The 16,260-nt window shown below is 50.7% G+C and overlaps 1 protein-coding gene across 1 annotated transcript; it reads right to left on the bottom strand.

The window, feature by feature from the left end:
• Positions 1–13,242: 13,242 nt before the first annotated feature.
• On the bottom strand, positions 13,243–14,187 carry LOC137847495 (olfactory receptor 14A16-like). The gene has a single exon (XM_068665763.1). It carries the CDS (start codon positions 14,185–14,187, stop codon positions 13,243–13,245), a length of 945 nt encoding a protein of 314 aa, XP_068521864.1.
• Positions 14,188–16,260: the final 2,073 nt, after the last annotated feature.

Raw genomic sequence — 16,260 nt, 5'->3', positions numbered from 1 at the left:
CCCAGGTGTCAGGGTGTCTCCCTGAGGCGGATGGAGGGGAGAAGACCTCAAAGATGCAGCATTTGGGAAGGGGCACATCTTAGAGCCAGCAGGATCGGGGTCTGGCTTTGGGGCTGACAGAGCCCCTGGTCCCTGGACACTATTCCTACTGACAGAGACATTTCCGTCCTGCCAGCCACAGGCAGTTTCCAGACAAAGTGGATCTCTGGGAAGCCCCATGAGACACTCCCTTGCAGTGCCCACCTTCTGCTGCCTTGGGCCCCCATGGAGGCCAAGAAAGACTGCCCAGCACCCATGGGCAGGGATACCTCAGCTGCAAGATCTGAACAGGGAGATGTCTTGGACCCTTGGGCAGGACTTGGCACCAGCTCCTGTTGGTGGGTCCCCACAGCCCTCCAGGTCTTTCCCAGCAGGCTCCTCTGCTGCAGGCTGGGAGGTGCTTTTGGTAGTGGGATGGTGGGCTGGAACACCTATTGGAGCATCTATTTAATCCCGTTGGGTCAGCTGTCCTGGCTGTTTATAGTCTTCTCTGGGTCAAGAACTGGCTGGAGGTCCATGCCCAGTGGGTTGTGGTTAATGGAGTTCAGTCCAGTTGGCGTCCCGTTACAAGTGGTGTCCCCCAGTGGTTGGTACTGGAGCCTAGCTTGTATAATACCTTTATTGATGACCTAGATGAGGGGTTGAATGTACCCTCAGTAAGTTTGCAGATGACACCAAGTTGGGAGGTAATGTTGATCTGCCTGAGGCTAAGGTGGTCCTTCAGAGGGATCGGGATAGGCTGGGCTGAGGCTAATGGGAAGGGGTTTAACAAGGCTAAGCACCAGATCCTGCACTTTGGCCACAACAACCCCATGCAATGCTATAGGCTTGGGACAGAGTGGCTGTGAAGAGGAAAGGGACGTGGGAGTGATGATCGATGTTTGGCTGAACATGAGCCGGCAGCGTGCCCAGGTGGAAAGAAGGCCAATGGTATCCTGGACTGTGTTAGAAATAGTGTAGCCAGCGGGAGCAGCGAGGTGATCATCCCCTTGTACTCAGCTCTGGTGAAGCCACACCTGGAGTACTGTGTTCAGTTTTGGGCCCGTCACTACGAGAAGGACACTGAGGCCCTGGAGCATGTCCAGATAAGGTCAACAAAATTAGTGAGGGGTCTGGAGCACAGGTCCTATGAAGAGTGGCTGAGTGAGCTGGGATTGTTTAGTCTGCAGAAGAGGAGGCTCAGGGGAGACCTCATTGCAATCTACAACTTCCTGAAGGGAGGCTGTGATGAGGAGGGGGTCAGACTCTTCTCTCTGATAACTAATGATAGCACTCGAGGAAATGGCCACAAGTTGTGCCTGGGGAGATTTGGTTTAGATTTCAGGAAAAACTTTTTCTCTCAAAGAGTGGTCAGGCACTGGAACGGCCTCCCCAGGGAGGTGGTGGAGTCACCATCCTTGGCAGTGTCCAAGAAGCACCTGTCTCAGGTGTTTTGAGATATGATTTAGTAGCTTAGGGGTAGTATTGGTGATAGGAGGATGATTGGACTAGATGATCTTGTAGGTTCTTTAAAACCCTGTGTTTTTATGATTCTATGATTCTGTGACTAATGGTAACAAGTAATGTGCTTGGGGTCTGACTTTGAATTAGGAAATGAGGTTGGGGATTAGAGCAATGGATGCCTTAAAAGGAGAGAGAAAGCATTAAGGACAGCACTAGATTTTCGGGTTACTAGTTAGAAATATTACCAGGACACAACATGAAGATGTTCCCTGTGAGTGTTGCAGAAGCATCAGCCTTACCTGAATCCCTCTTAAATCTTTAAAATCTTTCCTTTCTGTTAGCGAAACCCCTCTTCTCTCTCCCAAATCCCCCACCGTTATTCTCCCAGCTTTCCCCTGGCCTCACCAAATGTGTCACCCTGTTGGGGACAGCTTTCTGAGGGCCTTTGTGACCTCAGAGGCTCTGCCTCCCTGCTGTTGGCCAGGCAGGTGCTGTGACACAAGTGACCTCACAGCCAGTGTCCACAGGGCTACAAGGAGCTGTTGTGCTCAGCAGGTCTCATCCCAGCCCACCGAGAAGCACTGGGTGCAGGGGGTGCTCTGCACAGTCCCTCAGGTACTCTGCCTGCCAACCAGTTCCTGCTTTGGGAGGTCTCCCACATATACAAACTCATGTTTCCCCATGTAGGTTTCAGCAACTCCATGGCATCCTGAAGGAAATGGCCACCTCTGTGTGGAAAACTGATTCAAGAACTGAATGCATATTTTAGAAAAATGTTGAGAACTCTTCAGAGAAGGAGTTGGTGTGAAAGTCATGATGACTAGCATTGGTCATATCCATATCTAGTGAACAAGGACTCAGCCTAGACTGCTCTGTGGTTCCCTTCTCTCTGCCAGGAGGCCAGCCCAGCCCAGACCCTCCCCAGCTCTCCACACCCCCATCTCCTCTCCCCCACCCAGCCCAGCAGGGAAACCCAGGCTGGGCTGGCAACAAAGCTGCTAATGAAGCAGGGGAGGTCACTGGAAGTGTCTCTGCTGCTGCCATCTGCAGGAGATAAACACCACCAATCCACCTTCCCAGACACCCTAGAGCCTCCCAGACCAGCCCTGCTCCCCAGCACATCACAGCACCACACTGCTGGCCCTGGGGCTCCTCAAGCAACACCACTGCACACACACTCAGTGCCCTGCTCTGCTCCCGGGACACACCATGTCCTGCACAGCCTTCCCCCAGCCCAGCACGTCCGGGCTGGTCTGAGCAGCCATTCCTGCAGCTCCTGCCCATGCTGCCCACAGCCCCCCAACTGGTGGTGCTGCTCTGCAGAACGAGGGGGCTGTGGTGCATGGGGCCATGGGGGCACTCAGCAGGGCCGTGCTGGTCAGGCTGGTGTGAGATATGTTCATCTGATTCGTGTCAGTATGGAACAATGCTAGGGCCACATGGTATGATGAATGCGACCTTCTTTCTTACATACACTTGTATAACCACATAGGTTATACCACAAATGTATGAGCCATTTATTACACTGGGAAGGCAGAGCCAGATGGTGTCAGGGGCACTGCCACTGACTGCCTCCCACCCAAGTGGTTCTTTGGCCATGGAGGGTGCGCACAGATAGCTGGCCTTCTTCAGAGTCAGAGACTCTTTGAATACAGCTGTGCTGCCCTGCAGTCAGACTTACCCTGTTCAGGGCTGTGAAGATTTCTCCCACTGTGATCTCTCAGCATCCCCCCTCCACACTGCCTTTAACATCTCCCTCCCTTCTCTCAGCCACCCTTGTCCCCTGCAGGCAGTGTCCCCAGCCCTGCTGCGCTGTGCAGAGGAGCTGCTCCTGGGCAGAGCTGTCTCTCTGCAGTGCTGCCCGCTTACCAGAAGCTCCCCTTGGGCCCAGGAGTCCAGCCTAGGTCAGCAGCACAGGGAGCTCTTGACAAATTCCTGGGACTCTAGAGGAAACAACGTTGAAACAGAATGAAGTTATCACAGATGATCCTTCCATCCACTGGGGAAGGAAACTCATTTCCAGCACTATCATTTCTCATATCAAAAGAAGTATGAGGTTCAAGAATCACCTTTCTGTGTTCTGGTTTTAGGCAGGACACCCATACAGGGATAGGGAGGGATCTGCCTTCATTTGCTGAGGGAAGGGTTTCAGCTGAATCAACCAAGGCATCTCGTTCTTTGCAGTCCAATGGTTAGAAGAAGGCTTTGCTCTCTCACATGTGCAATAAGCCCACAGGAGCTGGGATTTCTTTTGCCTAGGTTCAGGTGGGCACACTCCAGTCTTGTGCAAGTGAGCTAGTCTCAGCTCCCAGCACACTGAATAGAGACAGAGGCCAGGAGGGAGCTGTTCATATGCAAACACCAGGTGACATTGGAGGTGCCAGAGGTGGGCCAAGATATATGCAAGTATCTTCATGCTCTGATTAATTCCAGGAATCAGTTGGGCATCTGGGGACATCATTCTTAAGTGCAGGGAGATTTTCTTGGTCAAATGAAAATGAAACCAGATACCTAAATTAAAGATCATTGATTCTTTTCACTGTTCATTAATATATTCTGAGCAGCCTACAATGGCTTTCATCTGATTTGGTCATTTATGGGTGTCATTTACGATAGGCAGAGCTAAGTGTCTCTCTTCTCCAGTACATGTTCTTACGACATCTGAAGTTTTATCCCTGAGAGGGACAACTGTCTTAGAGTCATAGAATCATTAAAGTTGGAATAGACCTCCAAGATCATCTGGTCCAACCACCCCCCTACCACCAATATTACCCACTAAATCATCTCCCTAAGCACCACATCCAAACTTTCCATAAAGACCCACATGGACAGTCACTCCACCATCTCACTGCGCAACCCGTTCCAATGCCTGAACAGTCCTTTTGAGAACAAACATCTCCTAATTTCCAAACTAAACCTCCCCTTAATCAACTTGAAGCCATTCTCTCTAGTCCTGTCACTACTTATCTGTGAGAAGGGGCCAACCCTTAGATCCCCACACCTTCTTTTCAGGTAGTTGGAGAGAGCAATACTGTCTCCCCTGAGCCTCCTCTTCTCCAGACTAAACAACCCCAGTTCCCTCAGCTGCTCCTCATCGGAATTGTGTTCCAGACCCTTCACTAGCTTTGTAGCCCTTCTCTGGACATGCTCTAGGGGCTCAACATCTTTCTTGTACTAAGGGACCCAAAGCTGAACACAGTACTCGAGGTGCAGCCTCATCAGAGCAGAGTACAGGGGGATGATCACCTGCCTGGTCCTGCTAGAAAGGCTATTCCTGACACAAGCCAGGATGCTACTGGCCTTCTTGGCCACCTGGGCAAACTGCCGGCTCATGTTCAGGTGAGCATCAAGCAGCGCTCTCAGATCCTTTTCCTCTGCACAACTTTCGAGACACTCTGCCCCAAGCCTGTAGTGTTACATGGGGTTTAAGTGGCCAAAGTGCAGGACCCAACACTTATCCCACTTGCCTCTGCCCATTGACCCATCCTGTCCAGGTCCTTCTGAAGGGCCTACCTACCCTCCAGAAGATCAACACTACCCTCTAACTTGGTGTCTTCTCTAAACTCACTGGGGATGCACTCAATTCCCTCATCCAAATCATCAATAAAAACATTAAAGAGGATGGGCCCCAACACCAGCTCCTGGGGAACACCACTGGTGACCAGCTGGATTTCACTCCGATCACCATCAATCTCTGGGCACGGCCATCCAGCCAGTTTTTAACCCAGCAAAGCATGTACCTGTCCAAGCCATGGGCTGCCAGCTTCTCCAGGAGAATGATGTGGGAGACTGTGTCAAAGGTCTTGCTGAAATCTAGGCAGGCTATGCCAACAGCCTTTCTCTCATCCACTAGGCAGATCACCCGTTCATAGAAGGAGATGAGGTTGGTCAGGCAGGACTTGTCTTTCATGAGCCCATACTTACTGGGCCTGATCTACAGGTTCCGCTCGAGTGGGCAGCCGAGCTCCACCACAGCCGCTCTCTCACTCCCCCTCCTCAAAGAGGAATGGGGAGAAAATATGTGAAAAGGGCTCAAGGATTGAGATAAGGACGAGAAAATCACGCAATAATTAGTGTAACGGGCAAACCAGACTCAGCATAAGAAGTCAGATAGTAAGATTTATTGCTCATTACTAACAAGCTAGAGAAGTGAGAAACAAAGGAAAGAAACCAAAAGCACCTCCCCCCCATCCACCCTCTTCCACCTCCTCCCCCCGAGCGGCGCAGGGGAACGGGGGAATGGGGGTTATGGTCAGTCTACAGCACTTCTTCTCTGCCGCTCCTTCTCGGTCACTCTCGTCCCCTGTGCTGTGGGGTCCCACCCACGGGATGCAGTCCTTGACGAACTGATCCGGCGTGGGCTTCCCACAGGCAGCAGCTCTTCCAGAACTGCTCCAGATATGGGTCCGTACCACGGGGTCCATCCCTCAGGAGAAAACTGCTCCAACCTGGCTCCCCTACAGGCAGCAGCTCCTGCCAGATCACCTGCTCCTGCATGGTCTCCTCTCCACGGGCTACAGGTCCGGCCCGGAATCTGCTCCAGCAGGGGTCTTCCACAGGCGGCAGCCTCCATCGGTGCAGGGCCACCTGCTCCACCGTGGTCTCCTCCACGGGCTGCAGCGTGGAACCCTGCTCCACCGTGGTACTCCATGGGCTGCAGGGGGACATCCTGCTTCATCATGGTCCTCACCACAGGCCGCAGGGGACTTCTGCTCCGGTGCCTGGAGCACCTCTTCCCCTCCTTCTTCACTGATCTTGGCACCTGCAAGGCTGTTTCTCACTCCCTTGACTCTCCCGGCTACTGTGTGGCGCAGCGTTTTTTTCCCTGTCTTAAATATGCTCTCACAGAGGCGCAAAACAACATCGCTTATTGGCTCAGATCTGGAAAACAGTGGGGCCCTTCCCAAACATGGGGCGGCTTCTAGATCTTTCTCACAGAAACCACCCCTATGGCCCCCTGCTACCAAAGCCTTGCCACGTAAACCCAGTACATTGTTCCACATATGTTGCACGATTGCATTCAAGATAACCTGATCCATCACCTTTCCTGGCACCAAGGTCAGGCTGACAGTTTAAGCACTTTGGTTCAGCTCTACTTTTTGTGTCCCATTGCAATATCTGTATACCCCCAATCTATACATCATGTGCAGCAGTATAAGAACCCATTGATACTGTGCAGACACAGTTCAGTAGTAACTGAAACACTGCTCTGTTTTCAATACCTTTTTGTTCTAAAATTCAAAATGCAGCTCCATAAGAACTGCTCTGAAATAAAACCACAGGGGTTCAAAGAGCTTCAAAGGTTTTGTGTTGGGAAGGATCTTTATAAATCAACCCTCCTGCTCTGGCCAGGTACACATTCCAAGAGACCTGGTCTTAAACACTTTTAAGGGCACCATCCCACAATTTCTCTGGAAAACATGCTCCAGTGCCTCACTAATCTCAGAGTAAAGAATTTCTTCCTAGTATGTAGTCTAAATCTACCCTCTTTTAGTTTAAGGCCATTATCCCTTGTCCTATCACTCTATCCCTGATAAAGTGTCTTTCTCCAGCTTTTCTGTTCATCCTCTTTAGGTACTGGAAGGTTGCTGTAAGGTCTCCCCAGAGCCTTCTCTTCTCACTTGCCAAGTAGTCCCAGCCTCTCCTTGCAGGAGACGTGGTCCAGCTCTTTGATCATTTTTGTGGCTCTCCTCTGGTCTTGCTCCAACAGGTCCATGTCCTTCCAAAATTGGGGGCCTCAGAACTGAGCACAGTATTTTAAGAGGGGTCTCACAAGAGTGGAAGAGAGGGCAAGAATCACCTCCCCTAACCTCCTAGTTACAGTTCTGATGCTACCTGTGATTTTGCTTTCTGGGCTGCAAGTGCACATTGACTGCTCATGTTGAGTTTTTCAAGCACCAACAGCCCCAGGACCCACTCCACAGGGCTGTTCTCACTTCATTCTCCACCCAGCCTCAAGCCTGTCAAGACCTCTCTGGAAGGCGTCCCTTCCCTTCAGTGTGTCAACCTCACCACACTGCTTGCTGTCATCAACTTGCTTGACATCAACTTGTCAAAATGTCAAGTGGACAATCCCACTGTCCATGTCACCAAGAATGATGTTAAACTCTTCCAGTCCCAATAACGGTCCCTGAAGAACACTACTCATTGCTGGTCTCCACTTGAACACTGAGCTGTTGACCACAGTAATTTGATTGTGACCATCCAGACAATTCTTTATATCCACTGAGTGGTCCACCCATCAAATCCATGCCTCTCTAATTTAGAGAATGGGTGTTACGTGGGATGTGTCGAATACTTTGCACAATTCCAGGGAGATGACCTCAGTTTCTCTTCCTGTATCCAAAAACACTGCAACCCAGTGGGTCAGAAGGCCATCAGATATGTCAGGCATGAGCTGCCCTTAGTGAAGCCATGTTGGCTCTTACCAATCACCTCTTTGTTTGTTATGTCCCTTAGCAGAGTTTCCAGGTGGATCCATTCCATGATCTTGCTGGGCACAGAGGTGGGACTGACTGGACTGTAGTTCCCTAGGTGTGTATACATATGTATTTTTCCCTTTTTAATAGTGGCAGTTCCATTTTCCCTTTGCCATTCAATGGAACTTTGCCAGACTGCCACCGCTTTTCACATGTGATGAGTAGTGGCTTTACAAGTTCATTTGCCAGTTCCCTCAGGACTCTGGGATTCATCTCACCTGGTTCCATAGACTTGTGTTGCTTCAGATGCCTTAGATGGTCTTGCACCTAATCTTCCACAGTAGACATTTCAACATTCTCCCAGTCCCTGCATTTGTCATGTGGGACTTGGGCAGTGTGGCTAGAGCTCTTGCCAATGAAGACTGAGGCAAAGAAATCGAGTACCTCAGCCTTCTGTATATCCTGGGTAACCATGTCTCCTGTTTCCTTCAGGAGAGAGTCCATGTTTTCTGCTGTCTTCCTTTTATCACTGTTGTACTTAGAGAAGCCCTTCTTGTTGCCCTTGACCTTCCTGTCCAGATTGAAGCTTACCATGGCCTTAGCTTTGCTGACTTGATCCCTGGCTGCTCCGATAGTGTCTGTGTATTCCTCCCAGGTTACCTGTCCTTGCTTCCATCTTTTGTAGGCTTCCTTTTTTTTTTTTTTTTTATCATAGAATATCCTGAGTTGGAAGGGACCCTTAAGGATCATCAAGTCCAACTCTTGACACCGCACAGGTCTACCCAAAAGTTCAGACCATGTGACTAAGTGCACAGTCCAATTTCTTCTTAAATTCAGACAGGCTCGGTGCAGCGACCACTTCCCTGGGGAGCCTGTTCCAGTGTGCAACCACCCTCTCTGTGAAGAACCCCCTTGGCCAGCATCTCCTTATTCAGCCATGTGGCCTCCTGGCCTTTTTGCCTGACTTCCTTTGTGCTGGGATGCATCGCTCCTGAGCTTGGAGGAGGTGATCCTTGAAGATTAACCAGCTTTCCTGGACACCTCTTCCCTTCAGGTCCTTCTCCCATGGTACTCTACAAAGCAGATCCCCGAAGAGGACAAAATCTGCTCTCCTGATATCCAGGGTGATGAGCTTACTGTGTGTCCTCCTTGCTGCCCTAAACATCCTGAATGCCACCAGTTCATGGTCACTGCAGCCAAGGCTGCCTTTAAACTTCACATTCCCCACAAGCCAATCCTTGTTGCTAACAACGAGATTCAGCATTACACTGGCTAGTTCACAGTAAGTGAACTCCATCCAAATGAACTCCAAATGCATGGGGTCCAGCCAGACAAAGTATACTGGGTAAAAGCTTTGTAGTGGGAAAGAAGGGCTGTGGTGGAAAGCCTGATCCTTCAGGGATGAAGGGTCTGGATGAACGCAGTGGATGTCCCTGTCTCAATCCAAGAAGATGTAAGGCAAGGAGAGAAGAAGACTTGAGATACATCCAGAGGAGCACAGCTGGAGCTGGGACATAGAAAGCCTCAGCTTTTCTGAGACAGAGAGGCCTTGCCTTGTTGGAGGTTGAAGGGAGCAGAGAACCTCTGCAAGCCTTGCTTGCAGCTCTGGGCAGAGAGTTCCTGTCCTTCATGTGTGGCTCCAGGCACTTCCTTGGTCAGTGGTATGTGGGGTATGCAGTGCCAAGTAAAAGACAGTGGTGTGACACCTCCTGGCCTCACTCAGAAGGTGCAAAGAGGGGACGAGCCACAATTGCTAAGAGGACAACATGTTTCCTCCTAGGCCCAGGTGGCAGAGAGACCTGCCATAGCCAAGGGGAAAAGACTTTTTTTTTTTTTCTTGGCTAATGCTTGCCTTGCCAGTGCCCTTGTCCATCTCCGTATCTGGCTGTCCTATGCTGTCCCACACCACTTCATGTTGGTGCATTATCAGTTCATTCTGTACTTCTAAAATGACACACTCATACACACCAGCTGTGTGCCTGAAGGCGGCCTGTCAGCTCCTCAGTCAGAAGTGCCCTGAAACCCACCTGCACAGCCATGGGCCTCCTGCTGCCTTCTGAGAGCCTGAGGCACAGCTGACCTCAGCAGAGAATCCCCACCCATCTCCTCCTTGAGCCCGATGACCTGACCAGATCCAGGTCACCTCCCTTGCCTCTTCCAAGACCAAGTGACTGCTGCAGGACCTCTCAAACCCATCTTAGCCTCATGGGGTCAAGCCCCTTCAGTTTTGTGATAAGCATGCAGGAATGACGGATTTGAGGTTTAGGAGTTCTTTTTGCTTTTTATGTCTAGAGATAGGACAGAGTCTTAGAGGGAGGTTTTCGTGTTCTGCTTTGGGAAGCCAGTCAGAGTTTAGTGTAAGGGCTAGATTTTTGGTTAGGTTTTTGTTTGTTTATTTGTTTTTATGGTGTTTGACTGGGTGAGGGCTGGTGTTAAGGCTGGCAATCTAATGCTAATGATTAAAGGCTAGGCATTAGTGAGAGTTAAGACTAATGTTAACAGGTAACATGTCTGGGGTTTGACTTCGAGGTAGGATTTGAGGATGGGGATTAGAGCAATGAGTTCCTTCCAGAGCAGGATTTAGTGTAGTTGTAGGTTTTAAGGCTACTGGCCTCATAATCCTTCCTTTCTCTTAGCCAACCCCCTCTTCTACCCCCAAAATCCCCCACTGTTATTCTCCCAGCTTTCCCCTGGTCTCACCAAATGTGTCACCCTGTTGGGGGCAGCTTTCTGAGGGCCTTTATGACCTCAGAGGCTCTGCCTCCCTGCTGTTGGCCAGCCAGGTGCTGGGACACAAGTGACCTCACAGCCAGCATCCAAAGGGACAAAAGGAGCTGTTGTACTCAGGAAGCCTCTTCCCAGGTCCCCCAGGAGCAGTGGGTGCAGGGGATGCCCTGCACAATCTCTCGGGTATTCTTCCTGCCAATTAGCTCATACTGCAGAAGGCCTCCCACATGTCCAGAGTAATTTTTCCTCAGGTAGCCTTTATCAACTCCAGGGCATCCTGAAGAAAATCTGTAGAAAAGTGATCCAAGAACTGCTTTCTCAATTTCTTTTGCACAGCTAAAATGACACATGTTCACACCAGCCATCAGCCTGAAGGTGGCACATCAGGTCCTCAGGCAGAAGTGCCCCGACACCCACCTGCACAGCCATGGGCCTCCTGCTGCCTCCTGATGTCCTGAGGCACAGCTGACCTCAGCAGAGCATCCCCACCCATCTCTTCATTGATTCCTGTGACCTGACCAGACCCATGTCACCTTCCCTGCCTCCTCCAAGACCAAGTGATTGCTGAAGAATGTCTCAAGCCCTGCCCAGCCTCATGGGGCCAAATCCCTTCATTTACATCATAAGAGTGCAGGAATGACGGATTTGAGGTTTGGTTGTTCAGTTTAGAGTTTAGGGATTGTGTTTTACCTTCCAAGTTTAGGAACTGGGCAAGGTCTTAAAGGGAGGCTTGTGAGTTCTGCTTTGGGTAGACAGTCAGTGTTTAGGGTATAAGCTAGATTTTTGGTTAGGGTTTTATTATGTACCTTGTTACGGGATGATATCTGACAATATAATTCAAGGAATTAAGAACTAGGGATTAGCAAGAGCAATATGTTAAGACTAAAGGTAAAAAGTAATTTGTTTGGGGTTTGACTTCAAGGTAGGAAATGAGGTTGGGGTTTAGAGAAGTGGATTCCTTTCAGGGTGAGGGATAGCATTTAGTACTAGGTTAGCCCTAGGTTTTCAGGTTGCTGGTTAGAAATTTTGCTAAGGCCTAACACGAATGCTTTCCCAGTGAGTGTTGCAGAAGCATCAGCCTTACCTGAACCCCTATCACCTCTTTGAAATCTTTCCTTTCTCTTAGCCAAGTCCTTCTTCTCTCACCAAGGTCTTGCATCTTTACTCTCCCGGATTTCCCTTGCCCTCCCATACGTGTCACCGTCTTGGGGGCAGCTTTCTGAAGGTCTTTGTGACCTCAGAGGCTCTGCCTCCTTGCTGTTGGCCAGCCAGGTGCTGGGACAGACGTGACCTCACAGCCAGCATCCACAGGGCTACAAGGAGCTGTTGTGCTCAGGAGGCCTCTCCCCAGGCCCCCCAGGGGCAGTGTGTGCAGGGGATGCCCTGCACAATCCTTCAGGTACTCTGCCTGCCAACCAGTTCCTGCTTTAGAAGACCTTGCACAAATCCAGACTCACATTTCCCCATGTAGCTTTTGTAAGTCCAGAGCATCCTGAAGGAAATGGCCACCTCTCTGTAGGAAAGTGATTCAAGAACTGACTATATATTTTAGAAAAATGTTGAGAACTCTTCCGAGGAGTTGCTGTGAAAGTCATGATGACTAGCATTGGTCATATCCATATGCAGTGAACAAAGGCCCAGCCCAGACTGCTCTGTGGTTCCCCCCTCTCTTCCAGGCGGCCAGCCCAGACCAGACCCTCCCCTGCTCTCCACACCTGCCTCTCCCCAACCCAGCCCAGCAGAGCAGCCCAGGCCAGGCTGTCCCCAAAGCTGCAAATGAAGCAGGGGAGGTCACTAGCAGTGTCTCTGCTGCTGCAATCTGCAGGAGAAAAACCCTACCGATCCACCTTCCCAGACAGCCTGCAGCCCCCCCCCCCCTCCCCGGGCCAGTGCCACTCCCCAGCACAGCACAGCACCACACTGCTGGCCCTGGGGTTCCTCAGGCACCACCACTGCACACACACTCAGTGCCCTGATCTTCTCCCAGGACACTTTATGTCCCACACAGCCTTGCCCCAGCCCAGCACCTCTGGGCTGGCCTGAGCAACCATTCCTGCAGCCCCTGCCCATGCTGCCCACAGCCCCCCAGCTGGCAGTTCTGCTCTGCAGAGCGAGGTGGCTGTGGTGCACAGGGCCGTGGGGGCACTCTGCAGGGCCGTGCTGGTCAGGCTGGGAAGGCAGAGCCAGCTGGTGGGGGGCACTGCCACTGACTGCCTCCCACACAAGTGGTTCTTTAGCCATGGAGGGTGTGCACAGATAGCCCTCCTTCTTCAGAGTCAGAGATTCATTGAATAGCCTGAGCTGGAAGGAACCCACAAGCGTTATCAAGTCCAACTCATTTCCAATGTCAGGAGAAGTTTTGGGGTGATTCACTCAATCCAGACTATGGAATTTCACTGGTTGAATAATTAATAATTTTCCCAACCCCTTTCCCGTTTCCTCATGTTGCAGAGCTCTCCTTTGTCTGTGGAACACAAATAATGATCATATTTCTCTCTGGACTACCTTATCATCAGTAAAGCAAAGTAAAAGTAAAAACAAAAGGAAAACAAAATGAAAACTGTATCTTAGTCTGTAATGAGTCGCATTATCAGTGATATGCAGAGGACAGTAACTATATTGCTTCTGAAAAACACCCAGACATCACTTTCCACACGGCATCCTTCAGCATCTGATTTCTCATGCTGTAGATGAAGGGGTTCACTGCTGGAGTCAACACTGAGTACAGAACTGCCAGTAAAATATTCAGGGATGAGGAGGACATGGATGGGGGTCTCAAGTAGGCAAATGTGCCAGTGCCAATGTACAGGGAGACTATGGCAAGGTGAGGCAGGCAAGTGGAAAAGGCTTTATGCTGTCCAGGCTCAGAGGATATCCTCAGCACAGCCCTGAAGATCTGCACATAGGAGTAAAGAATGAAAGGAAAACGCACTAAGAGTGAACATGCAGTGAAAACAATAAGCCCAGCTTCTCTGAGGTACACATCTAAGCAGGAGAGCTTGAGGATCTGGGGAATTTCACAGAAGAACTGGTCCACAGCATTGCCTTGGCAGAATGGTAGTGAAAATGTATTGGCTGTGTGCAGCACAGCATGGAGAAAGCCACTGCCCCAGGCATCTACTGCCATGTTGACACAAGTTTTGCCATTTATGATGGTCCTGTAGTGCAGGGGTTTGCAGATGGCAATGTAGCGGTCATAAGCCATGACGGTGAGAAGATAAAACTCTGCTGGAGTAAAGACAGCAAACATAAAGACCTGTGCAGCACATCCCGGTAAGGAGATGGTCCTGGTGTCCCAGAGGGAGTTGGCCATGGCTTTGGGGGCAGTGATGGAGATGGAGCCCATGTCAATGAGGGCAAGGTTGAGGAGGAAGAAGTACATGGGGGTGTGGAGGCGGTGATTGCAGGCTATGGATGTGAGGATGAGGCCGTTGCCCAGGAGGGCAGCCAGGTAGATGCCCAGGAAGAGCCCAAAGTGCAGGAGCTGCAGCTGGCGTGTGTCTGCAAATGGCAGGAGGAGGAACTCGGTGGGGAAGCTGATGTTGGACATTTGTTGCATCTGGGCATGGTTGCCTGCCCATGGAGGAATAGACAGTGACAGGTTAGGGAGAGTTTTCTGAGCAAAAAAAATCCATATTTCATAGAACCCTCCTCACCAAAACTGCATCCTCAACATATCTTCATCTGAAGAAGACTTGTTCCTGCCTTGAGCCCTAGGTTTCTCTGCCTAAGGGTGCCACAGAGACCATGCAGATCCTCTGTAGTCTCAGCAGGAGTCAGTAGTGCCATACAGTACATGGTAAAGAGTACCAGGGATGGATATCAGGTGTCCACTATCCAGCGGCATCTCCCTATTTACAGGTACTGAGAAGGACATCCAACAATCCCACAAGAGACAATGAAGGTTGTGTTGGTGCTGTCTGTAGGCTAAAGAGTGTGGAGGGAAATTGTGAGGTTCCTCAAAGACCTAGAGGTTCCTTTCATTGCAATGCTCTATGAGTTTCAGTCCTTTCTACAAACCTGACAACACCATTATCATCCCGACTTCCCTCCAAATGCAGGAAGAGTAAAGCAGAGATGTCAGATAGTGCCTTTCCTTCTGGTACAGGAGGTGTTGTTCTTCCCTTTCAAGAATCTCCCCTGAAGATGTCCTGTGGGTGCTGTGGATCTCTGAGCAGCCTTCTCCAGACAGCAGCCTCTGGGCATCAGCAGGACCCTGACCTGTTCTGCCCTGACTTGGGGGTTCCTTCCACCCACAGCTTCTCACCGCAGCACCCTGGGCAGTTCCCCGGGCAGGCTGAGTGCTGAGCCTGGCAGGTGGCAGAGATCCTGACCTGCCACACAGTCCCTGGGGCACAGCAGGGACCCTGCTCTGCACCACAGCCCTGGCCACCCCTGCCTGCACCCTGGCTGCACAGCCTGCAGCCAGCCGTGTGAGAAGGAACCCTCGTGCCCTGTCCCTCTGACAGTTTAGGGAGGTAATCCCTGCTCTGAAAGTTTTCACTCCCCTCTTACACAAAGAAACTCTGAGAGTCCTTCTTAACGATCCCATAGGCTGTGGGATTTGACAGCAAATCTGGAGATGGCACCAGGAACAACAGCTGTGCTGACTTGCAGCCAGAGATTTACCCTGTTCAGGGCTGTGAAGATTTCTCCTGCTGTGAGCTCTCAGCATCCCCCCTTCACACTGCCTTTAACATCTTCCTCCCTTCTCTCAGCCACCCTTGTCCCCTGAAGACAGTGCCCCCAGTCCTGCTGCGCTGTGCAGAGGAGCTGCTCCTGGGCAGAGCTGTCTCTCTGCAGCACAGGGAGCTCTTGACAAGTCCCTGGGCCTCCGGGGGAATCAACTTCGAAACACACTGAAATAAACCTTTATGTTGCTTCCCTCCAGTGGAGAGGGAGCACTGTCCTTCTTCATTTCAGAAGAGGTATGATGTCCAAGAATCACTTTTGCATATCCTGGTTTTAGGCAGAACACCCAGGCAAGGACAGGGAGTTATCTGCCTTCCCCCTGTTGAGGAAAGGGTTTCAGCTGAGTCAGACCAAGCAACTCATAACTTGTTTGCAGTTCAGAGGCTAGAAGGGGGCTTAGCTGACTCTCCCATGCCTAACAGAAGACCACAGGAGTTGGGATTCCTCTTGCCTAGGTTCAGGTGGGCACAAACCAGGCAGCTCTATGTAAGCTGCTTGTCTCAGCTCCCAGCATATTGAATGGAGACAGAGGCCAGGAGGGAGCTGTTCAGATGCAGACACCGGGTGTCATTGGAGGTGCCATGGTGACATTTGAGTGATGTTTCAAGTGCCAAATTCTTCCGGGCCATAAACAAAGATTTTATTGATGCATGTCCAACATAATATAGCTCTAGCCATTGCTCAACAGCAAAGAAATAAAAGGCAAGCTATGACTTGGCTGCCATCACTGAAAGGTGCTGGGACCACTCCCATGACTAGTGTGCTGCAATGACTGGCTTCAGGCTCTTCAGAAGGGACAGGCAGCACAGAACATGTGGTGGCATGGCTCTCTATATTAGAGAGGGTTTCGGAGTTGTAGAACTCAAGACTAAGAATGGTAACGTTGAGCCCCAGTGGGATAGGGTCATTGGGAAGGCTATCCTGCTGGGGGTCTCTTATA

The sequence above is a fragment of the Anas acuta genome, chromosome W (genome assembly GCF_963932015.1).
Source record: "Anas acuta chromosome W, bAnaAcu1.1, whole genome shotgun sequence".
NCBI lineage: Eukaryota > Metazoa > Chordata > Aves > Anseriformes > Anatidae > Anas > Anas acuta.
This window is presented reverse-complemented; position numbering and strand designations above follow the sequence as displayed.

Excerpts from the sequence above, each read along its gene's own strand:
- LOC137847495 (XM_068665763.1), bottom strand. The coding sequence starts at position 14,187 with ATGCAACAAATGTCCAACATCAGCTTCCCCACCGAGTTCCTCCTCCTG.